The sequence below is a fragment of the Lepidochelys kempii genome, chromosome 3, assembly GCF_965140265.1.
Source record: "Lepidochelys kempii isolate rLepKem1 chromosome 3, rLepKem1.hap2, whole genome shotgun sequence".
Classification (NCBI taxonomy): Eukaryota; Metazoa; Chordata; order Testudines; family Cheloniidae; genus Lepidochelys; species Lepidochelys kempii.
This window is the reverse complement of record NC_133258.1, coordinates 102,351,186-102,378,800: the sequence shown is the minus strand read 5'-3', so window position 1 is coordinate 102,378,800 and position 27,615 is coordinate 102,351,186. Positions and strand designations below refer to the sequence as shown.

The following is a 27,615-nucleotide window of genomic DNA, read 5'->3' as shown; positions in this document are numbered from 1 at the left end:
TTCACTAAGAGGGTGGTGAAACACTGGAATGCGTTACCTAGGGAGGTGGTAGAATCTCCTTCCTTAGAGGTTTTTAAGGTCAGGCTTGACAAAGCCCTGGCTGGGATGATTTAACTGGGAATTGGTCCTGCTTTGAGCAGGCGGTTGGACTAGATGACCTTCTGGGGTCCCTTCCAACCCTGATATTCTATGATTCTATGATTCATTGGTGTGAAGGGGATTGTTTTATCAAATCATTTGCTCTATCTTTTGCTAATTAATGTTAAACATGTAGGGCAACATTGGGCAAGTCTCATAGATTTATCATGTGAAAGATGGATTCCATATAGATCACACAGTGAGATCAAGCAAGCTTCATAGATGACCCATGTCATCAGAACATAAGAATGGATATACAGGGTCAGACCAATGGTCCATCTAGCCCAATATCCTGTCTTCCAATAGTGGCCAGAGCCAGATGCTTCAGAGGGAGTGAACAGAACAGGACAATTTATCATGTGATCCATCCCTTCATCCAGTCCCAACTTCTAGTAGTCAGAGGTTTAAGGCATGGAGTTGTATCTCTGACCATCTTGGCTAATAGCCATCGATGGACCTGTACTCCATGAACTTATCTAATACTTTTTTGAACTCAGTTATACTTTTGGCCTTCACAACATTATGTCCAAATACTGTGACGAGGTCCACTACAGACATGTAGCAATATGAAATCAGAGGTTTTTAAGAATAGGTTGAACAAACACCTGTCATGAATGATCATGATTTACTTGGTCCTGCTCTACATAGGGGACTGGACTTAATGACTTCTCGAGGTCCCTTCCAGCTCTACGTTTCCAGATTTCTATGAACTTTCCAGTGGAGATGGGGAATAGATGAGGAAAGGCGTGCAGATCCTGTTATCAAGACTAGTCAAAATTAAACTGAGAGCACTTTCTCATTTTGGTCTATTCTATTCAAGTGATGCCAGTCCAGTTGTGTGGATCAGTTGCTCCTGTTATGTAGGCATGAGGGAAATTTTCTGGAGAGCTCAAAGGGTCACCCTTCACATGGCAATGCAGGGATCTGTCAATATTATTCAGAAGAGAGAGCTCGGTTTGCAGCAGGTGGATAAAAAGTAATAATAAAAGAACCTCTCCTTTAATGTGAAGAACAATGCTTTTTATTATTATTATTATTTGTATTATCCTAGAGCATAGGCATCCTAGTCACAGACCAGGACCCCATTGTGCTGAGCGCTGTTCAAACACAGAACAAAAAGACAATCTCTGCCCCCAAAGAGTTTACAATGTAAGTAACAATGTACCCAGCACCATGGTATATGACTGCCTTCTAGTACTGCACTTGGCAATTTAGCTAGCATCAGTTACTTTTGATTCAATCTTTTTGTGTGTCTTCCTCTGCGAAGGCAGATAATTGGTTGTGGATTTTCTTTTTATAGTTTGTTTATTTGTGCTGTTCTAGGTGTTTTTATTAGGGGATGCACGGTCAAAGTGTGCCTTGCACTTTGAATGGAATGTGGCAAGGTTTTATAGAGCCCAAGCCAAGCACAATAGATATGGGGTACACTCTTAGTGGAAATTAGCCTAGTAACTATATAGTCACCCTTTGAAATGCATTAGGATTATAGGTGGTCAAAGGCCTATGTGTTGACTTAGAATTAATGTGACTAATATATATACATAATATTTCAATAAACTTAACTGTGTCAGTCTGAAAAATGCTAATATATAGTTTACAAAATTCTATGGAAACCTGAGATTCACTCCTACAAGCCAGGCTCTTCACTGCTAAACCCAGGGAAGTACTTTTTCTTTAGAAGTCCACAGCTGATGTTAAAAACATGTTGCCAGTTTGAAGTCAAGATTTTAAATGCCGTTGGACAGCTATAAATGTCATAAATCAAATATTAAATTGTTTAATTTTCCACCCTGTGTACCAGGAATAGTAGTTGTACTTCTCTGTGCATATTATGCTGAATTGTTTGTGATATCTAAAAAATAGACTAAGGGCTTGTCTACATGGGGAGCTATTCCAAAATATCTGTCCCTGATTAACTTCATTTTTGGATGTTCTTAATCCTGATTAAGTGTGCCTTACTCTGAATCAGTTTAATTCACTTGGTTTAAATTAATCCAAAATAAGGCACCTGTATTCTGGAATAAAAGAGTCCACACATGGAGTTAATTGGGAATAGTTAATTTTATATTTAAATTCATACCCTACTTCATTCTGGGTTAACTTTCATGTGTAGACAAGCCCTAAGGGTATATTTCTTTTTCTAACCCTGACATCCTGCCACTCACAAATCAATAAAAATTCCTACATCTACATGACCACCGGACCAGGGGGATGAGGTAGATGAGGCTTTCTTTTGGCAGCTCACGGAAGCTACCAGATCGCATGCCCTGATTCTCATGGGTAACTTTAATTTTCCTGATATCTGCTGGGAGAGCAATACAGCGGTGCATAGACAATCCAGGAAGTTTTTGGAAAGCGTAGGGGACAATTTCCTGGCGCAAGTGCTAGAGGAGCCAACTAGGGGGGGCGCTTTTCTTGACCTGCTGCTCACAAACCGGTTAGAATTAGTGGGGGAAGCAAAAGTGAATGGGAATCTGGGAGGCAGTGACCATGAGTTGGTTGAGTTCAGGATCCTGACGCAGGGAAGAAAGGTAAGCAGCAGGATACGGACCCTGGACTTCAGGAAAGCAGACTTCGACTCCCTCAGGGAACGGATGGCCAGGATCCCCTGACGGACTAACTTGAAGGGGAAAGGAGTCCAGGAGAGCTGGCTGTATTTCAAGGAATCCCTGTTGAGGTTACAGGGACAAACCATCCCGATGAGTCGAAAGAATAGTAAATATGGCAGGCGACCAGCTTGGCTTAATGGTGAAATCCTAGCGGATCTTAAACATAAAAAAGAAGCTTACAAGAAGTGGAAGGTTGGACATATGACCAGGGAAGAGTATAAAAATATTGCTCGGGCATGTAGGAATGATATCAGAAGGGCCAAATCGCACCTGGAGCTGCAGCTAGCCAGAGATGTCAAGAGTAACAAGAAGGGTTTCTTCAGGTATGTTGGCAACAAGAAGAAAGCCAAGGAATGTGTGGGCCCCTTACTGAATGAGGGAGGCAACCTAGTGACAGAGGATGTGGAAAAAGCTAATGTACTCAATGCTTTTTTTGCCTCTGTTTTCACTAACAAGGTCAGCTCCCAGACTGCTGCGCTGGGCATCACAAAATGGGGAAGAGATGGCCAGCCCTCTGTGGAGATAGAGGTGGTTAGGGACTATTTAGAAAAGCTGGACGTGCACAAGTCCATGGGGCCGGACGAGTTGCATCCGAGAGTGCTGAAGGAATTGGCGGCTGTGATTGCAGAGCCATTGGCCATTATCTTTGAAAACTCGTGGCGAACCGGGGAAGTCCCGGATGACTGGAAAAAGGCTAATGTAGTGCCAATCTTTAAAAAAGGGAAGAAGGAGGATCCTGGGAACTACAGGCCAGTCAGCCTCACCTCAGTCCCTGGAAAAATCATGGAGCAGGTCCTCAAAGAATCAATCCTGAAGCACTTGCATGAGAGGAAAGTGATCAGGAACAGCCAGCATGGATTCACCAAGGGAAGGTCATGCCTGACTAATCTAATCGCCTTTTATGATGAGATTACTGGTTCTGTGGATGAAGGGAAAGCAGTGGATGTATTGTTTCTAGACTTTAGCAAAGCTTTTGACACGGTCTCCCACAGTATTCTTGTCAGCAAGTTAAGGAAGTATGGGCTGGATGAATGCACTATAAGGTGGGTAGAAAGCTGGCTAGATTGTCAGGCTCAACGGGTAGTGATCAATGGCTCCATGTCTAGTTGGCAGCCGGTATCAAGTGGAGTGCCCCAAGGGTCGGTCCTGGGGCCGGTTTTGTTCAATATCTTCATAAATGATCTGGAGGATGGTGTGGATTGCACTCTCAGCAAATTTGCGGATGATACTAAACTGGGAGCAGTGGTAGATACGCTGGAGGGGAGGGATAGGATACAGAAGGACCTAGACAAATTGGAGGATTGGGCCAAAAGAAATCTGATGAGGTTCAATAAGGATAAGTGCAGGGTCCTGCACTTAGGACGGAAGAACCCAATGCACAGCTACAGACTAGGGACCGAATGGCTAGGCAGCAGTTCTGCGGAAAAGGACCTAGGGGTGACAGTGGACGAGAAGCTGGATATGAGTCAGCAGTGTGCCCTTGTTGCCAAGAAGTCCAATGGCATTTTGGGATGTATAAGTAGGGGCATAGCGAGCAGATCGAGGGACGTGATCGTTCCCCTCTATTTGACATTGGTGAGGCCTCATCTGGAGTACTGTGTCCAGTTTTGGGCCCCACACTACAAGAAGGATGTGGATAAATTGGAGAGAGTCCAGCGAAGGGCAACAAAAATGATTAGGGGACTGGAACACATGAGTTATGAGGAGAGGATGAGGGATCTGGAACACATGAGTTATGGGGAGAGGATGAGGGAGTTTAGCCTGCAGAAGAGAAGAATGAGGGGGGATTTGATAGCTGCTTTCAACTACCTGAAAGGGGGTTCCAAAGAGGATGGCTCTAGACTGTTCTCAATGGTAGCAGATGACAGAACGAGGAGTAATGGTCTCACGTTGCAGTGGGGGAGGTTTAGATTGGATATTAGGAAAAACTTTTTCACTAAGAGGGTGGTGAAACACTGGAATGCGTTACCTAGGGAGGTGGTAGAATCTCCTTCCTTAGAGGTTTTTAAGGTCAGGCTTGACAAAGCCCTGGCTGGGATGATTTAACTGGGAATTGGTCCTGCTTCGAGCAGGGGGTTGGACTAGATGACCTTCTGGGGTCCCTTCCAACCCTGATATTCTATGATTCTATGTCTTTTTGAGATCCCATGAAAAGAACAGCCTCAATCTTCAGATCAGCTTCCAGGAACCTTAGGCCAAATTTTTCCCTGAATTAGTTGACTTAAATAGGGCTCCAACTGAGCAGTGGGGAAAAGCTTAATTTAGTTCAACCAAAATGGCAAACCATCTGGACTTTATCTAATCCAATTTGGGAAAACTGGGACCTTTTCCAATCTTAAGGTCTGCCAATCTATATGAATTGGTTTTGATGAAAAAAAATGCAAATTCATTCAAACCAAAATGTGAATGCTGTGGAAATTTCAGCAGAAAAAATGAGGAGTACTTGTGGCACCTTAGAGACTAACAAATTTATTTGCGCTAAAGCCCACTTCGTCAGATGCATGCAGTGGAAAATACAATAGGAAGATATATCTATATACAGAGAACCTGAAAAAATGGGGGTTCCTATACCGACTCTTAATGAGACCAATCGATTAAGGTGGGCTATTATCAGCAGGAGAAAAAAAAACTTTTGTAGTGATAATCAGGATGGCCCATTTCCAACAGTTGACAAGAAGGTGAGAGTAACAGTAGGGGGAAAATTAGCATGGGGAAATTAGCATGGGGGCTGAAGGTGACGGCTAGTGGTGTGGATGAGTCATTACACTAACTAAAAACTATTTCCCCAAGCTAATTTTCCCCCTACTGTTACTCTTGTCAACTGTTGAAAATGGGCCATCCTGATTATCACTACAAAAGTTTTTTTTTGTCCTGCTGATAATATCCCACCTTAATCGATTGGTCTCGTTAAGAGTTGGTATGGCAACCCCGATTTTTTTCATGTTCTATCTATCTATCTATCTATCTATCTATCTATCTATCTATCTATCTATCTATCTATCTATTCTTCCTACTGTATTTTCCACTGCATGCATCTGATGAAGTGGGCTTTAGCCCACGAAAGCTTATGCTCAAATAAATGTGTTAGTCTCTAAGGCGGGGGTGGGCTAACTACGGCCTGCGGGCCAGATCTGGCCCGCGGGAGCGTCCTGCTCAGCCCCTGAGCTTCCAGCTGGGGAGGCTAGTCCCCAGTCCCTCCCCCACTGTCTCCCCTTCCCCATAGTTGCACTGCCATGTGGGCAGCATAGCTTGCACTTGCCCACCTCCCAGGCTTTCAGATAAGCCTGTCCTGCTGTTCTAAGCAGCATGGTAAGGGGAAGGGGGGAGGGCAGGAGGTCACAGGGGGCTGTTGGATGGGGCGGAGGTCCCGGGGGGTCAGGGAGGACAGGGAGCAGGGGAGGTTGGATAGGGGATGGGGGTCTGAGGGGTAGTTAGGGATGGGGGTTCTGGAAGGGAGTGCTCAGGGGACATGGAGTGGGGGAGAGATGGATGGTTCGGGGGTCTCAGGGGGCTGTTAGGAGGCGGGGGTGTGGATAGGGGTCGGGGCAGTCGGGACGGGGAGCAGAGGGGGTTGGATGGGTTGCAGATTCTGAGGGGGGCAGTCAGGGGGCGGGAAGTGGGAGGGAGCGGATAGGGGGCGGGGCCCAGGCTGTTCGGGGAGGCACAACCTTCCCTACCCGGCCCTCCATACTGTTTCGCAACTGCGATGTGGCCCTCAGGCCAAAAAGTTTGCCCATCCCTGCTCTGAGGTGCCACAAGTACTCCTCGTTCTTTCTGCTGATACAGACTAACTCGGCTACCACTCTGAAACCTGTGGACATTTCATGCACTCAAGTTCTCTTAGATTTCCCTTACTTCCTGGTTGTCTTAACCAGGCAAGAATTCCTATAAGCACAGTCTTTGTCGTCATGTTTCTGTATTTCCATTTTCAGTTCTGGCTGTAACTACCAAGAGCACTTACAATTTTATTTAGATATTTAATAAAACAAAGCTAATGTAACTTTTTTAAACAGTAAAAACTAGGTTCAGTATATGACATGAGTCTGAACCAAAACCAGGAGTCAGCCTGGAATAAAATGAGTAGTGAAACTCTCCCAAGCTCCATCCATAATTCAAGAATCACCTATTCAGGAGGCCATCATGAGGGGCTACTAACAGCAGATTGTGCAGCACTTCACAATGCAAGTGTCCCCTTTCTTTCTTACACTCTTTAATCAGCCATTGAAATAGGTAACAACATTGACAGCTGATATTTAAATTACCAAGGCTGGGCTACTGAGTGAACATCTCATTGCCATGAATAGCTCTCGGAATTGGGAATGTTCATATTTTGAACACTTTTTTTAGAAACACATGTGCTAGAGAGTTTTCTTTTTAAATGAAAGCATAGATTCTGAAGCACAAAATGAAGCCCAGAAACAAACAGGCTTGCTGAGCCATCGTGAATCAACCCATTTTGAATGCGGACCAAAATCCCAAAATTGAATACTAGTCAAACCTACAGAAAGTTCAAATACAAACTAGATTTGAATTTCTTGGCTGGCCCATTTCTTTATATTTTACTGAACCAAAGCACTGGAACGTAACCCTTGAATTCTGAAGTTTGGATCTGGAGCAGGTCCATCTCTGCTTCAGATTTGTTTCATGTTTGGGGAGAAGTTTTAGGAAGGTTCTTCTTTCATGTACACTGATTTGTTCATACCTACTTATGACACAGAGGCTGAAAGGTGTAATGGAAAAAGACAGAACTACTGCAGGTGAGTGTCACTAGAAACATTTAACTGACCACCAAGCAGGATTGGAAGAGTAAAAGAAAAGGTCAAATAAAGTGACATATACCACATCAAGAGGAAATTCAATACATTATACTTGCCTCCCATAATAAAACTAAGTTGGAAAATAAAGCATGACTTTATGTCCTGGAAAAAAATTGTTCTTGTCAAGTTCTGGAATTAGGTTGAGACAACCATGAATTTACTTGGAGAGTAATATATTTAGTGATTTGCGTAACAATCATAGATTCAACTATGTTTGGCAAAATAAATGTGTTGAAAATCTGCCAGCGTCAAAAGATTAATTTCAAAATATATTTCTTAAAAGAAACAAAAAACCAACAACCCCAGCTGAGCAACATGAAGCCGAAAAGCTATGAATAAGGAGAATGGTGAAGAACAGTCTTTCAACCTATTAAGGAATTTAAGAATTGTAAAAACAGAAAAAGTTGAATCAAAACCACATTTGGCTTTAATATCATGGAAAAATGATTCCACACAACTCTAACCTCTTTTTTTAAACTTTAATACCTTTTTGCCAAGGCATGCAGACACTGTGTGTGCCATATACCAAAATTCAAGGGATTGTAAAGGACAAGAGGGTAACTGAGGTCTGAATGAAATACCAAAGTATCGGAAGTATAGATTACAACATTCTGCGTATATTAGTGTCTCTGAAACAAATGTAAATAGCACAATGACAAGTGTCACATGTGCCCCAAGAATGACATCTTATTTGTTTGGTTTCCATAGAGAGGAAAGAGAGTTGTTCATATGATTTTCTGAAGACTAGCACAGCATGAGCAATTGTGGGCTCACTGCTCACCTACCAGTTACCAGAGGATGTTCTGGCTAGCTGCGTTTCATAATGTTTGTTTATTGTAAGTGACCCATTCACCAGTTGCTGAGATTTAGACTCTCACTGCTAATACAGGCCTGGTGGTCCTGACTAATGTAAGTGTTATTTTCTAATTTACAGCACTTGACTGGTCTTCTACTTACAAACCATCTCTATGTTGAGGCCAAGTTCCATTCTGGCCTCCAGCCTATGGAACCTGATTACAATTAATGGGTTGTGAGTCAGCACAGTCTCATGCTACAGCTCTTGAGCCATCCCTTTGCAGACATCTGGGTCGAGATTTTCCAAGCCAAATAAGGATTCAGTCACAAAGTTCCCATTAATTTCAATGGAAGCTAGGTAGTTTAATCTCCTAGTCAGCTCTGACAGTCTCAGCTTTTCAACCTCTTATTGATCAAATAATTCTGGTATAAACTTCCACCTTCCTATGTTAATTTCCTTCAAGCTTTCAAAAGCAGAATAAAAAGGGAACAGTGGGGTTTTTACATTTCTCTTAATTGTATTTTAAGATGATCAAGCAACAAAAGGAACATGGATCATGTGGCTGACTCTCTTTTTTGTTTTGTTATATAAAACGATTTAGGAAGGAGTCCAGAAAAATCCCTGATTTCTGCAACAAGGAGAACTAATTTATCAATCCATGTTAAGAATTCCATTACACACTGCAAATATAATTCACATGTCAAGTGGGAGGCAATAACAGAAACAAAGTAGAGTAAATATAGCGTGTACATGAGAAACATCAAACCTTGAGAATACAATATCATTTACTTTTATATGGGGTCCTCAATGCACAGTATTGCAAAGTGCTACACAGTGAGCTAAAGACAAAAGGAGGAAGGCAGGAGAGGATGGTTCAGAGGGAGGCAGGGACAGAGTTTAAAAGGCCAGCACAAAGAGTGACTCCCAAATGTAATGGAGAGTCATAAGGAGAGGAAAGAGAAGAATCAGTCAAGATAATAGAAGGAGAGAGAGAGAGAGAGAGAGAGAAAATCCAGACATCCTACATGGTATCAGATTCTTGTCCATGGCTGATAACTATATAGCCACATCAGGATACCCCTGAGAAATTACAAGGTTAAAGAAGTTGAAGGGAGCTCATAAATTCTTTTGTGTTTGCAGGTACGGAGATGGATTAAGAGCCCAATGGTCAGCATGGAAAAGCACCAGAATACCAACCTCAAATACACAGGGTCCACTGTGATGCACATACCTCAAGGGGAGCCAGAACTTGAGTCTTCACTATGCCAGACATGCTTGGGTGACCACTCTTTTCAACAAGGAATTGTTCCTCAGGAGGCAGAGTCGTGTTCCTGGGAAAGCCACAGAAGTTGCAAAGTAAGCTATCCACTTCTTCACTAAGGACTAAATAATGATCCAGCATATGCAGGATGGATTTCTGATGGGGAAAGCCAAGAGAGTATTTATGGAAGAAGGGTTTGTGGCATCTTAGCCTTTTATCTTAATTTCCAGTTTAGAATACATTTGGAGTACTTACAATTATTGTGCTTACAATTGTAGATGGTGTGGGACTGATATACCAAACCCAAACTGATATTATTATTTGGTGTGTGCAAAACTCAGGAGTCACTATGAGCTTGATCCAAAGACCACTGATGTCAATGGAAAGATTCCCATTCAGATTTCAATGGATTTTGACTCAGGCTCTGTATTTTTTCATTACTGAAAGGAGTAAACTACTGGGAATGATGTCATAGATTGCAAGTTCTTTGGGGCAGGGACTATCTTTTGGGGTCCTCATGCTCTGAGACATTGCAGTAATAATCATAAATAATAATTTATCATTGTGAAAATGTTAAGGAAAATCTAAGGAGAACAAGTGTATTTGAGCACCTGAAACGCAGGAATTTTGTGGAGGGATTTAATCAAATTCCTGACTATCCAAACTTACAAGGTCAGGATTTAGTGGTGATTCATAGGGACACATTTTAGACAGTAGCTTTTCCTTTTTGTGCTTAAAGATCTTATATGTTGTAATGGCTATTTTTAAAAATATCCCCATAATGTAACACTGAAGAATAATAATAACAAGAAATGACCAGAGAGAATTCCAGAAATGTGTTTGTTTATTTATTATTATTAAGATGGGGGTGCTTGTTGGAAATGATCTCATACATTGCATAACTCTCCTGGTTATTTAATAAAGGCAAATAATATTTATATGGACTTTTCATCCATAGATATCGGTATAAATAAGTATAATTATCCCTGTTTACAGAGGGAACAGCAAGGTTAAGTGACTTGACCAAGATCATCCAGGGCATCTTTGGATGAGCTGGGAACAGAACCCAGAGAACTTGAGAAATTTTTTATCCTGTATCTGTGCTGCAACAGGTTACATTCTGTCAATTCGCTGTATTTCACATTTGTGTGATATAGTCTAACATGGATTGTAATAATTCTTTAAACTTGTATAGCATCTTCCATCTGAGGAACTCAAAGTGAATTGATTTAGTCTCACAATGTCCATAGAAGCTAGGTAAGTACTATTTCCCTATTTTACAGCAAATGAGGCAAGGAGAGATAAAGCAACCTGCCTAAGTTCATATGGAAAGACTGGTGGCGGTAGGAACAGAACAGTGGAATATTGGTTTCCTCATTCTCACTCTGATGACTTAATTTTGAGACCATCCTTTCTCTCCTGAGCAGCCGGGAGCAGGGACTGTGATTTTCTCTATAGACTGTATTGCGCTAAACACGCTGTCAGGATTCAATAAGTAATAAGAATTTTGCTTAGGATGTTTTTCCATAATTTGATGTACTGATTCACTGTGCCAAATTGTGCAGTAGTTTACACTCCATGCAACTTCACTGACTACTGTAACATTGCACTGACTGAGTCTAAATCGGCACAGAATTTGGCTCATTGTGTGAAATTGCTGCTTTATCAAAGAAGGGCTGAATTTTTCCACACCTGTACAATCTGCCAATTGACTTTATCTGTCAAAATGCATGTGGTGTATGATACAATGTACTCTTATAAGGATAAAATGAGTAGTCATGTAGGGCCAAATTTTCTCTCAATTATGTCAGTGCAATGAGGTTGGGCCAGTGTAATAGACAGTAGAATTTTGTGCAGATTGTTGTCAAGATATGTACTTAGTTGCTTAGGAGGGAAGGAAATAAGTAGGTCTGAGATTTAGTGAGATGACCTTAGGCAGTCAAAGATGCAACCCTTCTTTAAAACATTATTTTCTAGTGAAGAAAAGTACATTAAAAATTAGTTTCTATAATTTAGACCCTCCTTCAGTTCCAAGTCATTTGTTTGTGGAAAATCCAGACACCAGGAAACAAAGTCATATTCAGAAGCAATTGTTTTTGATGAAAATGTTTGCACAGACAGAACTCAAAAACTACCCAGAACCCGCAGGAATCTGAAAGCAGAGACCACAGCTAAACAAATAAGCATAGTTCCAACTAGGAAGCTGAGCAAATGTGACAAGGATGTCCCTGATTAGCATATACCCAGGCACCATCACAAAAGCTCACAGCAGAAACATTAAAAGAAAAGGAGTACTTGTGGCACCTTAGAGACTAACCAATTTATTAGAGCATAAGCTTTCGTGAGCTACAGCTCACTTCATCAGATGCATATCGTGGAAACTGTAGCAGACTTTATATATACACAGAGAATTAACACGGCTGTTACTCTGAAACCAAGCAGAAACATTCTTCGTCACAGATGCACTGCATCTTTATGCAGACAAGGGGAGAGAGAAAAATTAAAATAGCAGCTATAATGAAGCATACTATACCACAGAAGGCCAGCAAAGGCTGTTACAATGAAACATGTACAAGCTGAAAAATTAAATATTCCTTCATTTGCCTTCATTAGCTGAAAATGAATTTCGTGAGGCTGAAACTTTAAAAAATTAAAGCATGAAGACAGGATTACTCTTTGTTTAAGTAAGGGCAGAACTCTATTAACTCTACAAACAGTATAAATTGATGCTTGTCATGTGCCAGCTACAAATAACTTCTAATTTGTTTCCTCTTCTTTCTCTCTCTCCCGGTATTATTAGCAGATGCCCCAACCATGATTGTAGTGTTATTATGCTATTCACAATAAAACACACAGTAAGAATTCCATTCACCCTGTACTTTTACTCTACGGCAAATTTGTTAATAAAGTGATCAGCTGTGAAAAATTACTACCCATAAAGGCTTATTCAAGACAATACCTTTACCGTATCTCTAACTACTCTGATCAGGTTCAAGAAGTCGCTATTAAAAAGCACACCTGAGTAAACAACATGGCACTACAGAACATAGTTCTGTATTTTGTTTCCATTCGAAACACAAAAATAGATTAAAAAAAAGACCAATATTGTGTATTGTTTGTATAGTGCCAACTGCGTGATGGGTGTTTTACAGACAGGTATGAAAATAAGGTTCCTATCTCCACATAATTTATAGGCTAAGTAACATATATGAGATAGTATCGAGACTTAGGATGTTTAAAATACTGAGATTTCAGTGATTAAATATTCCCCTGGGTTTTCTACTAAGGCACATGCCATTTGAACCTCATATGTGACTACTGTTGTTAACACCACTAAATTGCCTCCATAATTTGAATAACACAAGAATGGTTTGTCATCCTTTGAGAACACTCCAGAGTGGACTAGATCATTCTCAAGGAACTATCATGGGACAAACAAGCTAAATTACATAAGACTTTAACAGGTGCATGTTTTTCTTGTTACCGAACCAGAATGGTTGTGTAGGCACATTTATCCATTCTAACAGAACTGAGTTTTCCATATGCTTTTACGTACTTTAATCAATGTAAAGCTTATCATGTAATCAAGTGCAGCTTACTAATAATTTTGCTTTCAGAATGAGTCTGCAGCATTATATAATAACTGTTACTGTAAATAAGCCACTTTTGAAAGAGCTGACCAAACAAGTTTTAAAACCAGTTTAACATTCTGGTACATGGCTACGAGTAATGTGGCAAAATCCGGGTGTGTTTTAAATCTCCCAAGTGAGGATGCACCACTCTTGGGTCAGCTCAGGTAAACATTAGTCAAACCATGGGTAATGACAGGCACACGTAATTTATGCCAGAACATTCTAGTTGAAAAATCCACTGTGGGGGCTGTTGTCATGCAAGTGTGCAGGGCTATTAATCATCTTCTGATACGGAGAACTCTGAATCTTGGCAATGCATAGACATAGTGGATGTCCTGCAATGGGGTTCCCAAACTGCAGTTGGACTTTAGGCACTCATATCCCTATTTTGCCACCTGACCACCTTGCCACTGAGTACATCTTTGAGCTACTTTTTCTATGGTTCTGCAAGCATTGTTGGATCTCTGGGGATGCTTCACCAACATCACTGTAATGGCTAGTCAGGGAAGGTGCATGATGCTCACATCTTTAAGAACACTGAACTGTTCAGAAAGCTACAAGCAGGGACTTTCTTTCCCTAGTGGTGGCTTAACAATGGCAATGTTGAAATGCCAGTAATGATCCTGGGGAACCCAGCTTAGCCATTGCTCGCCTGGCTCAGGAAGTCATATATCAACTACCCTGAGACATCAAGGAAAGATTCAGCTACCAGCTCAGCAGGTGCAGAATGACAGTTGAATGTGCTTTTGATAGATTGAAGGTATGCTGGTGTTATTTACTCACAAGATTGGATCTCAGTGAAAAAATTGTTGTAGCTTGTTGCTGTGTCCTGTATAACATCTGTGATGCAAAGGAGTAAAAGTTGCCGCCTTCTGGGTGGAGGTTGTCCTTACTGTCACCCAGGGTGGAGTGGTAGCGGAAGGGAGGTGTCCTCCTGATGCCATATGGAATGTTGAGGGGCGGGTGTGGGGCAGTGCTGTAATTGAGTTCTCTGTGGACTGCAATGGAGGCCCGGGGTTGATTGTTTAACCTGAAGGTCCACCAGAGTCTGCAGCATCTGTGTTTGCTTGCCCCATCATGACTTCGTACATCTCCCTCTCCTTTTTCTGCTTGGACTCCTGGGCCTTTCTCCTGTCTGGTCTTTCCTTCTCCATGCAGTCTGAAATATTCACCCTCCAGGTCCTCACAGTCCAATGCAGCACTTGCTTTCAGGATCTCACTGAACACATCATCCCGAGTCCTCTTCTTTCTCCCCCTTATCTGGCCAACGCTTTTCACAGGTGTGGTGGGGGAATCCCTCAAGACCACAACAACAGCAGTTGTAGATAAAACCCACAGAGGTACCAATGTCAGTATAGTCACAATGGAAAGTGAAAGTTAAAATTCAGAAGAACTTTCTCCTGCTCCGTTAAGGTTTTAAACAAGATGTGCTTATTGACACTTCTGCTTCCGAGTGCTTGTGCACGGAGCAACTCACAGCACCCACCATGGTGAGCATGGCCCACCAGGAGTGAGGGAAATGAGGAAGGAATGGCTTGGTTGCATGAAACTATGGGTATAGAGCAATGGCACTGAATATTGCCACCATTTTCCACAGGCGGTGGTGATTTTAGCTGATTTTTCACACCTGAGGGTGACAAAGGTACCAAGAGCTCATCTACTACTGCTGTCCTGAAGTCACCCATATGCTGCTACCCTGTTTACTGCAATGTATTACTGACTGGCATGGGAAAGTGTCCTGCCACAGAAGAAGAAATTAGGGCTGCCATCCCTAGAAACCTTCAGGAGAGGATTGCATAGCACTTCCTTGAAAGTTTATTGAGATTTCTCAGGAAGATTCAAGGGACATCCCTGGGCACATAAACAAACTGTTCTTCACTGGTCTCTGTTAGCCCTGGGCAGTGGAGTTCACAATTGTCACCAGAGCGGTTAGTGTTGGGTATAGTGGGACAGCTGCCGGAGGACTGTTAGGGTTCATATAGATAATGCAGTGTCTACACTCATGCTGCATCAATACATTGACCATGGCTCAACACCACTTGGGAAGGTGGTGTTACTGCATCGCCAAAACAGGGCGCTTTCATTGGTGGGAGACAAATTTAAATATGGACACATGCACAACTAAGTCAACACAAGGTTGCTTATGTGGACCTAATTTTGTAGTGTAGACCAGACATAGGGCTACTATAGGAGGGGAAATTGAAAATATTGGGACTACTTAGTTTGGAAAAGAGAGCTCTGACCCATAAGAGTGAAATATATCTAGATAATCAATTGGGCATTTCCATTGCCCCTTTTCATAATACGTGAACAAGGGAACAGCCAATAAAGTTAAAAGGAACAAATTTAATACCAATACAGGAAATGTTTTTTATACAACATATAATTAACTTGTAGAACTCAGACCCACAAATATTATTGACCCCAGGAATTTAGTAGGATGGGGGGAAAAATTAGACATTTTTATGTGGCTAAAAAGATGATAATCAACAGTTACACTAGCCAGAAAATGTCTAAGGGATATCAACACTCATAATTCAAGACATAATCTAACCACTAAGGCCCAGATTCTCAATACCTTTGAGGATCTATGCCGAGCTGCCTGAGGTTAGGGGCAAAAAATCTTCCCATAAATATGTAATTTAATAATTCGCCATTATGATGGTTTCACATTTTCCTCTGATGTAACCAGTCGATGCTGGAGAGAGGATACTGGACAATTTGGTCTGGTATTGCACATCTGAGCATGGTAATCCTTATGTTCCTCATATTCTGTGGCCTTTATTTTACCTTTTATCATCAACAAGTAAAATCAGATATAATAATGTGCTCCAGAAATATATTACAGTGTTGCATAAAATCTAAAAGTAGACTTAGAAGAGTAAAGTATTCAATATGCTTTTGGACAAGCAATTAGACTGTTCAATAAGAGTACTTTATTTTTTTCTTTTTATTCAATAAACCTGGCTGCAAAGAATTTACATTATCTGGGTTATCATAAGTGCAAGCCATGGCTTAAGTCTGCAAATGGAAAACTCAGTTTTCCAGACATAGCTCACAGCTATTTCCTAAATAGTTGGTTTCTAGTTGACTGGACTAAAGCTTTTTAGCTATTGATATAAATGTTCTTGCTAATAGGTTTTTGATGGAATTTGTGACTAAGTACATCTGAGTGCATCTCTATGCCCCGATGCACGTGTCTGGGTGCACGTGTATCTATGCCTGCTCATACGTGTTATGTACCTGTGAATGTGCATGTGTGTGAGCACACAGGAACAACATTGATTAAAATGTGGTTTTATTGAAGATCCTATAGCTTTAGAAAGAGCAAAAGCAATTTGCTGAAATCTCAGCAGCTGTGAAAGTCAGCTGTGAAAGCAACATGCAAGTGAGCTGGGATAAGGCTTTGTTTCAAGGATTAAATCTAAATACAGTATGTACTTTCATGGATTTATAATGGATTGATATAGGGTTATTATGGATAATATTTATTTAGACGTGTCAGACATGTTTAGCACAAAAGAGTTTTGAAATGGAAATAGCAAAGAACAATTTGCAAATGCACAGTCTAAAATTATGTATAATGTCAGTATTCAGCATAAACTGAATAGCAAACAATTGGCTGTGGAGGGGGGCATTCAGTTCTAAATGACAAAGCAAATGTCTGCACTAAAGAGAGCTTATCATTCAGTTCCAGGACTCAAATCTGTGATGTGCTATGCCAGTCGCCTGCTTTATAAATAATGATGAAGCACCAAGCATTTGTAAATCAAGCTGGAACCTTTATAAGTGATATAAATTTAGTAAATGAACTACATTAGCCCAATTTCAAGAGGCAAGTTTTCCTCCACTTGAATGCTAGTTTAACACTCATAAAAATAATTCAAATGTTTAATATTTTAAACAAACTATTTGCCAGGCACTAGCATGTTCTCCTTAGTGTATTACAGGAAGCTGAAAACCCATTTACAGTAACTTACATAGGGCTTCCACACTGCCTGTATCAAAAATGATGTCACTTTTTTAGCAAGATAATAATATTGGATATTTGTAGATCACCTTTTTATCTGTAAAATAGCAAATTACTTCACAAATGATGTTCATACAGCACCAGCTGGCATAGTAGCAACCAGCGGGCACACAGCACAATGGGGAGGGCAAACTTTGACCAGGAGTACTAGGTCAAATTTCTGGTGTTCTGAAACATGCCTTGGGATTTTTTAATGGTCATGAAGTACAGACAAGGACCCTAGTTTTTAAGTCCTTAGCTGAAAGAGTACCATACTATTAATTGTGTCAAACTCAGTTTGTCCAACTTGGAGGGATGAGGGGCTGAGCCAAAAGTCATGACTTCACCTGGATACGAACAGATGGTTTCAGCACGCACAGGTGTTTAAAACTCAAGCTCAAATATGTAAAGTTAGGTCCCTAAAGTCAGACTCCTAAATCCATATTCAGGATCCTAAATAAGGGTCCTTGCGGATTTTCAAAGATGCTGAGCACCTCGTTGACTTTACCAGGCGCTACAGATGCTCAGTTCCTCTAAAAATCAGGCAGCTGATTTAGGAGCCTGAATATCCAACTTTGAAAACATTGGCCCTGTTTCTTGAGCCGTGATAACTAGCTTTGACACTACATCCTTCTCCTCGAGTGCCACCAAGAGTAGGTTCAGAAATGCCAAGTGGAATATATGTATGCATGTGACCTACACAGTTTAGGTGTGGTGATAAGTGCTTCTAGGCCCATGCATGATCTATCAGGCTGTTAGATTAAGAAAAATGGGCACGGTTTTCCTTTAGGTATTCTATGAGATGGCCATTTTGCAGAGATGTCCTATTGAAAATCATATTTTAAAAGCAATTCGCTGTGTACATTAATTACATGATAATACTACCATGTGCATATTCAAATTTAAACCAAAGTATTTGAATCTCAATTCCACCTGACTGTAAAAATGGCACTTTAATGGCTGTAAGATAGACTGTTTGCGAATGGGAGATGCCTAAATGCCTGAATGAATTGTATTCAATATGCTGAGCAGGTGTTTAAATTCATATGCAAAGTACTTTAACTTCAGAGATTGAGTCAGGGGCCTGGGGCAGGTTTGGTCTATACAGAACTCCAGGATTCATTAACCTTTGTTCTTAGACTGAGTTATTTAAATTTCACTAATTTCATGTTAGTTTATTTTTTTTGTTATTACATCTTGTGATAGGTCTTTGATATGTGTCTTTGATTGGTCAGAGGCAAACCAGGACTGGGTCATAGGAACTAGGGATGAGATTAAAGAAAGCCCCCGGATCTGAATAGCCATGAACTTTGGCACGTTCTGATCCAGAGTTTGTGGGTTTGTTGTGATTTCTGTAAGGTCAATATGGTCTCCCCCAAACTGCAGCAGTCTTTGGATCTTGATCTAAACATGATCCTTGTGGTTCTGCCTCCTTCCCTACAGAAGCACATGATTTGCTATAACAGACCAGACCAATGACCTACTCCGTGTTCTGCCTCTGACAATGTTCAGTACCTGATGCTTATGAGCAGGGTGAAGAAAAAATTAAAACCATAAAGCACTTTGTTTAATTCTGTACACGGGGAGAAAAAATTTCTTCCAGCTTCCTACATGCATTGGCCTTATTCCCTGAAGCATTCAGTTGGATGAAGACCACTGGGACTTTTCTCCTCCTGCATTGGAGTTTATGCCTAATCATTTTTTTGCCTGTCTCTCCATTGCTGCCTGGAGTAGTGCTGCTTTTTTTTTTTTTTTTTTTGGTTAGTTCTTTGTAGATGAATGAGTCTGTTGTGTTATGTATGCAGTGTAGGTGTAGCTGTGTTGGTCGCGAGACATTAGAGAGACAAGATGGGTGAGGTAATATTTTTTACTGGATCATCTTCCGTTGGTGAGAGAGACACGCTTTTGAGCCACACAAGGCTCTTCTTCAGGTCTGGCTTCAGCTCTGTCTGACCCGAAGAAAAGCTCTGTGATGCTCGAAAGGTGGTCTCTCTTGCCAGCAGAAGTTGGTCCAATAAAAGATATTACCTCACCCATGTTATGTCATGTGATACTTCGTTAAAAATAAACAGCCAGATAATTAATACTCCTTCCTATAAAGGAATGACAGTGGTACAACATAAAAAACCGCTCTCGTTCATGCATGTGTAAGAACCTTAAACAGGCAATTAAATATCAGGTCTGTAACACACTTTAGTATTGGTTATACATTTCAGTCTCCTCTACAAAGGGAAAGCTAAACCATGTTTACAGGTTTCAGAGTGGTAGCTGTGTTACTCTGTATCTGCAAAAACAATGAGGAGTACTTGTGGCACCTTAGAGACTAACACATTTATTTGAGCATAAGCTTTCGTGGGCTAAAACCCACTTCATTGGATGTATGCAGTGGAAAATACATTAGGAAGATATATATACACACACAGAGAACATGAAAAAATGGGTGTTGCCATACCCTCTATAATGAGAGTGATCAGTTAAGATGAGCTATTATCAGCAGGAGAAAAAAAAACCCAAAAACCTTTTGTAGTGATAATCAGGATAGCCCGTTTCTAACAGTTGACAAGAAGGTGTGAGTAAGGAGAAAATAAGCATGGAGAAATAGTTTTACTTAGTGTATTGACCCATCCACTCCCAGTCTTTATTCAAGCCTAATTTAATGGTGTCCAGTTTGCAAATTAATTCTAATTCAGCAGTTTCTCGTTGGAGTCTGTTTCTGAAGTTTTTTTGTTGTAGTATTGCCACTCTTAGGTCCGTAATCGAGTGACCAGGGAGATTGAAGTGTTCTCCGACTGGTTTTTGAATGTTATAATTCTTGACATCTGATTTGTGTCCATTTATTCTTTTGTGTAGAGACTGTCCGGTTTGGCCAATGTACATGGCAGAGGGGCATTGCTGGCACATGATGGCATATATCACATTGGTAGATGTGCAGGTGAACAAGCCTCTGATAATGTGGCTGATGTGATTAGGCCCTATGATGGTGTCCCCTGAATAGACACAGTTGGCAACGGGCTTTGTTGCAAGGATAGGTTCCTGGGTTTGTGTTTTTGTTGTGTGGTGTGTGGTTGCTGGTGAGTATTTGCTTCAGGTTGGGGGACTCTCTGTAAGCAAGGACTGGTCTCTCTCCCAAGAACTGTGAGAATCACGGATTGTCCTTCAGGATAGATTGTAGATCCTTGATGATGCCCTGGAGAGGTTTTAGTTGGGGGCTGAAGGTGACGGCTAGTGGTGTTCTGTTACTTTCTTTGCTGGGCCTGTCCTGTAGTAGGTGACTTCTGGGTACTCTTCCGGCTCTGTCAATCTGTTTCTTCACTTCAGCAGGTGGGTACTGTAGTTATAGGAATGCTTGATAGAGATCTTGTAGGTATTTGTCTCTGTCAGAGGGGTTGGAGGAAATATGGTTGTATCTTAGAGCTTGTCTGTAGACAATGGATCGTGTGGTGTGGTCTGGATGAAAGCTAGAGGCATGTAAGTAAGTATAGCGGTCAGTAGGTTTCCAGTATAGTGTGGTGTTTATGTGACCATCACTTATTAGCACTGTAGTGTCCAGGAAGTGGATCTCTTGTGTGGACCGGGTGAGGACAAAGTTATGGTGAGGACAAAGTCACAAAGTTCAGCCACCAGGTTTGCCGTGACATTATCGGGGATACTGTTCCTGACATCTTGTAGTCCATCTTTGTGTGGAATGTTGGTGTAGAGGGCTTCTACATCCACAGTGGCCAGCATGGTGTTTTCTGGAAGATCACCAATGGATTGTAGTTTCCTCAGGAAGTCAGTGGTGTCTCGAAGATAGCTAGGAGTGTTGGTAGCGTAGGGCCTGAGAAGGGAGTCTACGTAGCCAGACAGTCCTGCTGTTAGGGTGCCAATGCCTAAGATGATGGGGTGTCCAGGATTTCCAGGTTTATGGATCTTGGGTAGCAGATAGAATACCCCTGGTCAGGGTTCTAGAGGTGTATCTGTGCAGATTTGTTCTTGTGCTTTTTCAGGGAGTTCCTTGAGCAGATAGTGTAGTTTCTTTTGGTAACCCTCAGTGGGATCAGAGGGTAATGGCTTGTAAAATGTGGTGTTAGAGAGCTGCCTAGCAGCCTCTCGTTCATATTCCGACCTATTCATGATGACAACAGCACCTCCTTTGTCAGCCTTTTTGATTATGATGTCAGAGTTGTTTCTGAGGCTGTGGATGGCATTGTGTTCTGCGTGCACGGGTTGAAATTGTGGAAAAGCAGCATCACTTGCCCCATAACCTCAGCCGTGCAGAACACAATGCCATCCACAGCTCCAGAAGATGTACTACAAGCCGTCAGGAACAGTGTCCCCGATAATGTCACAGCAAACCTGTTGGCTGAACTTTGTGGCTTTGTCCTCACCCAGAACTATTTCACATTTGGGGACAATGTATACCTTCAAGTCAGCGGCACTGCTATGGGTTCCCACATGGCCCCACAGTATGCCAACATTTTTATGGCTGACTTAGAACAATGCTTCTTCGGCTCTCGTCCCCTAACGCCCCTACTCCACTTGCACTACATTGATGACATCTTCATCATCTGGACCAATGGAAAAGAAGCCCTTGAGGAATTCCACCATGATTTCAACAATATCCATCCCACCATCAAACTCAGCCTGGACTGGTCCACACAAGAGATCCACTTCCTGGACACTACAGTGCGAGTAGAGTACACATGAAGTGAGCTGTAGCTCACGAAAGCTTATGCTCAAATAAATTTGTTAGTCTCTAAGGTGCCACAAGTACTCCTTTTCTTTTTGCGAATACAGACTAACATGGCTGCTACTCTGAAACCTGTCATAAACACCACCCTATACCAGAAACCTACTGACTGCTATACTTACTTACATGCCTCTAGCTTTCATCCAGACCACACCACATGATCCATTGTCTACAGACAAGCTCTAAGATACAACTATATTTCCTCCAACCCCTCAGACAGAGACAAACACCTACAAGATCTCTATCAAGCATTCTTACAACTACAGTGCTCACCTGCTGAAGTGAAGAAACAGATTGACAGAGCTGGAAGAGTACCCAGAAGTCACCTACTACAGGACAGGCCCAGCAAAGAAAGTAACAGAACACCACTAGCCGTTACCTTCAGCCCCCAACTAAAACCTCTCCAGGGCATCATCAAGGATCTACAATCTATCCTGAAGGATGATCCCTCACTCTCATAGATTTTGGGAGACAGACCAGTCCTTGCTTACAGAGAATCCCCCAACCTGAAGCAAATACTCACTAGCAACCACACACCACACAACAAAAACACAAACCCAGGAACCTATCCTTGCAACAAAGCCCGTTGCCAACTGTGCCCACATATCTATTCAGGGGACACCATCATAGGGCCTAATCACATCAGCCACACTATCAGAGGCTTGTTCACCTGCGCATCTGCCAATGTGATGTATGATATCATGCGCCAGCAGTGCCCCTCTGCCATGTACATTGGTCAAACCGGACAGTCTCTATGTAAAAGAATAAATGGACACAAATCAGATGTCAAGAATTATAACATTCAAAAACCAGTCGGAGAACACTTCAATCTCTCTGGTCACTCGATCACAGACCTAAAAGTGGCAATACTACAACAAAAAAACTTCAAAAACAGACTCCAACGAGAAACTGCTGAATTGGAATTAATTTGCAAACTGGACACCATTAAATTAGGCTTGAATAAAGACTGGGAGTGGATGGGTCATTACACTAAGTAAAACTATTTCCCTATGCTAATTTTTTCCCCACGGTTACTCACACCTTCTTGTCAACTGTTGGAAATGGGCCATCCTGATGATCACTACAAAAGGTTTTTGTTTTGTTTTTTCCTCCTGTCGATAATAGCTCACCTTAACTGATCACTCTCATTATAGAGGGTATGGCAACACCCTTTTTTTTTCATGTTCTCTGTGTATATATCTATCTTCCTACTGTATTTTCCACTGTATACATCCAATGAAGTGGGTTTTAGCCCACGAAAGCTTATGCTTATGCTCACGTTAGTCTCTAAGGTGCCACAAGTACTCCTCATTCTTTTTGCTAAACCATGTTGTAACAGTCAGGGGCCAACATGTCAGACATTGTTCAGATGCCCATATATATGGCCTCTTACACTAACATTTTTTGATCAATTAGTAAAAATCCTTCAAGTGTCAACTTGTCATTTCTCAATCAAGAAGTAAACCTACAACTCAAAGAGATTTTGTGTGTGTTTTATATCGTTCACCAGATTCTCTGTAATTACCAGATTGTCAGACCCCAGAAGCTGATTATGTGGCATTCCCAACATTGTGATAGGTATAGTTAATATAATAAATAACTTTGTCCTCATTGTAATATCCATTCCACTTCTTGGACTATGTTGTGATAGTTATTGAATTCCTTTGCACTTTATAATCTACTGTAGTTGCTTATCTACTGAGACTTAGAACTTCCTGGTAACCTTTCATTTAGAGTTTTGTCCTTTGCGAGACAGGTCATAATTGGTTAAGGCATCATGGGCAATGTAATGTATTCTGTAAATCCTATTAGAGTATTAACTAATATGATGCATGCTGCTCATTTTAGGTAATGTAACACAATTCCCAGACTCCAGAAGTCTTTGGTGCCTCCTACAATGCACTTGTTCTGTATCCAATTATATTTATTCCATTTTGTCAAACATTCCATTCCTCTGGATAGTCAGCACAGTATGTTTAAGTGATCTAACAAGTTACTATAATACACTCTTAGGATTTAAGAGACACTTGGAAATAAGGGTATGTCTACACAATGAAATTAGGTCGAAATTTATAGTAGTCGGTTTTTTAGAAGTCGGTTTTATATATTCAAGTGTGTGTGTCCCCACAGAAAATGCTCTAAGTGCATTAAGTGCATTAACTCGGCGGAGTGCTTCCACAGTGCCGAGGCAAGCGTCGACTTCCAGAGTGTTGCACTGTGGGTAGCTATCCCACAGTTCCCGCAGTCTCCGCTGCCCATTGGAATTCTGGATTGAGATCCCAATGCCTGATGGGGCTAAAACATTGTCGCGGGTGGTTCTGGGTACGTATCGTCAGGCCCCCGTTCCCTCCCTCCGTGAAAGCAAGGGCAGACAATCGTTTTGCACCTTTTTTCCTCAGTTACCTGTGCAGACGCCATACCACGGCAAGCATGGAGCCCGCTCAGCTCACTGTCACCGTATGTCTCCTGGTGCTGGCAGACGCGGTACTGCATTGCTACACAGCAGCAGCAACCCATTGCCTTGTGGCAGCAGAGGGTGCAATAGGACTGGTAGCCATCATCGTCATGTCCGAGGTGCTCCTGGTCGCCTGTGTGAGGTCAATCAGGAGCGCCTGGGCAAACATGGGCGCAGGGACTAAATTTGGAGTGACTTGATCAAGTCATTCTCTTTAGTCCTGCAGTCAGTCCAATTGAACCATCTTATGGTAAGCAGGCAGGTGATACGGATTGCTAGCAGTCCTATTGCATCATCTTCTGCCGGGCAGGCAAGAGATGAGGATGGCTAGCAGTCCTATTGTACCATCTCCTGCCGAGCAGCCATGAGATGTGGCTTCTGCACCGTCTGCTGCCAGCCAAAGATGTAAAAGATAGATGTAAAAGATAGATAGATAGAGTGTATCAAAACAAGAAATAGACCAGATTTGTTTTGTACTCATTTGCAAACCCCCACTCCCCGTCTAGGGGACTCATTCCTCTAGGTCACACTGCAGTCACTCACAGAGACGGTGCAGCGAGGTAAATCTAGCCATGTTATCAATCAGAGGCCAGACTAACCTCCTTGTTCCAATAAGAACAATAACTTAGGTGCACCATTTCTTATTGGAACCCTCCGTGAAGTCCTGCCTGAAATATTCCTTGATGTAAAGCCACCCCCTTTGTTGATTTTAACTCCCTGTAAGCCAACCCTGTAAGCCGTGTCGTCAGTCACCCCTCCCTGCATCAGAGCAACGGCAAACAATCGTGCATCTGAGTTGAGAGTGCTGTCCAGAGCAGTCGCAATGGAGCACTCTGGGATAGCTCCCGGAGGCCAATACCGTCGAATTGTGTCCACAGTACCCCAAACTTGACCCGGCAAGGCCGATTTAAGTGCTAATCCACTTGTCAGGGGTGGAGTAAGGAAATCGATTTTAAGAGCCCTTTAAGTCGAAATAAAGGGCTTCATCGTGTGGACAGGTGCAGGTTTACATCGATTTAACGCTGCTAAATTCGACCTAAAGTCCTAGTGTAGACCAGGGCTAAGTCTGCTTTATGTCCAGTTATACTAATTGAAAGATTATTATTTCAAAGGCAGCAACACTGCATCAGTCTTCAGTTTTTATGGGAAAGTTTCTATGAGAACAAATTTACTTGTTTTGGAACAAAATGAAGGAATTTAAGGAAGGAATTAATACTTCTTAGATTCTGGCAGGGGAGAAAAGCCCACGAAATAATTATATTGGGCAACATTCTCTAATTTCCAAAATATATTTTGGAGCCCTGTTAGCATGGAAAGGATTGATGGGGAGGAAATCATTATATAGGAATTTGGGCAATTAAGGCAGGGCATGTGGGGGCAGGCAGGAAACAGCCTCATACTTTCTTCAAGTTTCAGAGTAACAGCCGTGTTAGTCTGTATTAGCAAAAAGAAAAGGAGTACTTGTGGCACCTTAGAGACTAAATTGGTTAGTCTCTAAGGTGCCACAAGTACTCCTATACTTTCTTCAGTGATAATAAGCTTTCAGGAAGGGTCAGTCATACCTGTTAAAGACTAATCAGACCTGATCCAAAACCTGTTGAAATCAATGGGAGTTACATGCCCAAGCAGGGGTGCTGAAACAATTTGTATTGTGGCGGTGCTGAGAGTCATTCAACCAAGCTGTAAACCCTGTATATGATGGAAACCACTTCAAGCCAGGGGATGCTGCAGTACCCCCTACACCCCTAATTCCAGCACCTATATGCCTAAGTACCTTTGAGGCTCTAGGCCATAGTCCCATGCCTAATTTAGAAATGCCCAATTCAAGGAATTGAGAATGAATCTGTGTTTTCTTAATTAGGAAATATTTAGCTATTAAAAGGCAAAAGTGACACAAAAGCAGGTTTATTTTTCTTTTGCGGAAAATTGCCTTGCCTTGATTCCAGAAAAACACCAGAAAAGAAAGGAAAGACAACTGTCATGCAGTAATCGGGGCCCAACCTGGACTTCCAACACCACCTGCAATGTCTGCCAACAAGCCTGTGGCTCAAGGATCAGACTCCTCAGTCACCAAAGGACCCATAAAAAACAAAACCTGTGAAAGAAATCGTCCTTGACTTCGATGGGATCACCAACGACTAGACCTATTTTTCTTATGCAACATAAGAGAAAGAGAAAGTCCGACCCTTCCAGGTGAAAAGAGAGAAGTATTAAAAACTTCTTTAGAGCAAATACAGACATTTCTGCTTAAAACACTCCCCCTTTCCTCAAAACCCAAGGATATATCTACTAAAAGAAAATAGATCTGTGCATCAAGTCAAATGCATATGAAAATACAAGGCAGTCCTTCTACTGCATAATAAAGGATAGCTAGTAAGGAAGTGGCTACAGATGGAAAGGACAAAACTGTCTTTCTTTCCAGAACACCAAAGGGAAATGCACGAAACAATGAAACTGTTGAATGGGCCACTGTCGAGAACAATGTCATAGAGCTAAAATAAAATACCTTTGGTTAGATTTTTTCTTGAAAGCTACGGCAACTGCACATTTTATATTTTCAGAAAGCCTAGCAGTTTGATCAGTGCAACCTTGTTTATGGTAGGAACACTTGTATCTCTGCTAATACTGTGATATCCAATACACTGAATGAGAATTTCAAACCAGAAGCTGCATGCCTGCTTGATCTACATGGTAACCGTAGAAGACCTGGGTTTCTGTCAGCACATCAGTTCCTGAGGGCCACATGAAATATTAGCTCATTAAGCAGAGCTCTTATCAGAGGTTGTATGATTGTTGACACATCACACATTCAGCATATCCACAGCACTAACAGATGTTCAATTTCCGACCTCCATCCAGAGAAGTGTTCAGCACTCTACAGCTGTTGGAGGTCTTTTATTTGTGTATGAATATTCATAAATATCCATATCTTCCTGACATGCATGAATACTGGAGTAAAAGCTGTGTAGCCCATTTAACTTTTCTTCCACAATCTGTGGCTTGTAGGTGCCCATCTCCCCTACAGATGCAACTGAAAGGGGGGACTCAGTTGCCTCCTGATACATTTACAATATGTTTCCTACTTTTATTTTAGACAGTACCTTAAACTATACATTGGAATTACATCATAACCCTGGTCAGAAGACAATCAACATTGTTCCAGATTTGG

The 27,615-nt window shown here is 41.7% G+C and overlaps 1 protein-coding gene across 3 annotated transcripts in view; it reads left to right on the top strand.

Moving 5' to 3' along the window:
* LOC140909033 (uncharacterized) overlaps window positions 1-27,615 on the top strand; it is a 100,916-nt gene that overhangs the window by 25,077 nt on the left and 48,224 nt on the right. For all 3 annotated transcript variants that reach the window (XM_073337362.1, XM_073337361.1, XM_073337360.1), the window contains exon 2: window positions 9,501-9,716. In XM_073337362.1, the coding sequence (XP_073193463.1) occupies window positions 9,501-9,716 (216 nt within the window). The remainder of the gene's footprint in view (window positions 1-9,500; window positions 9,717-27,615) is intronic.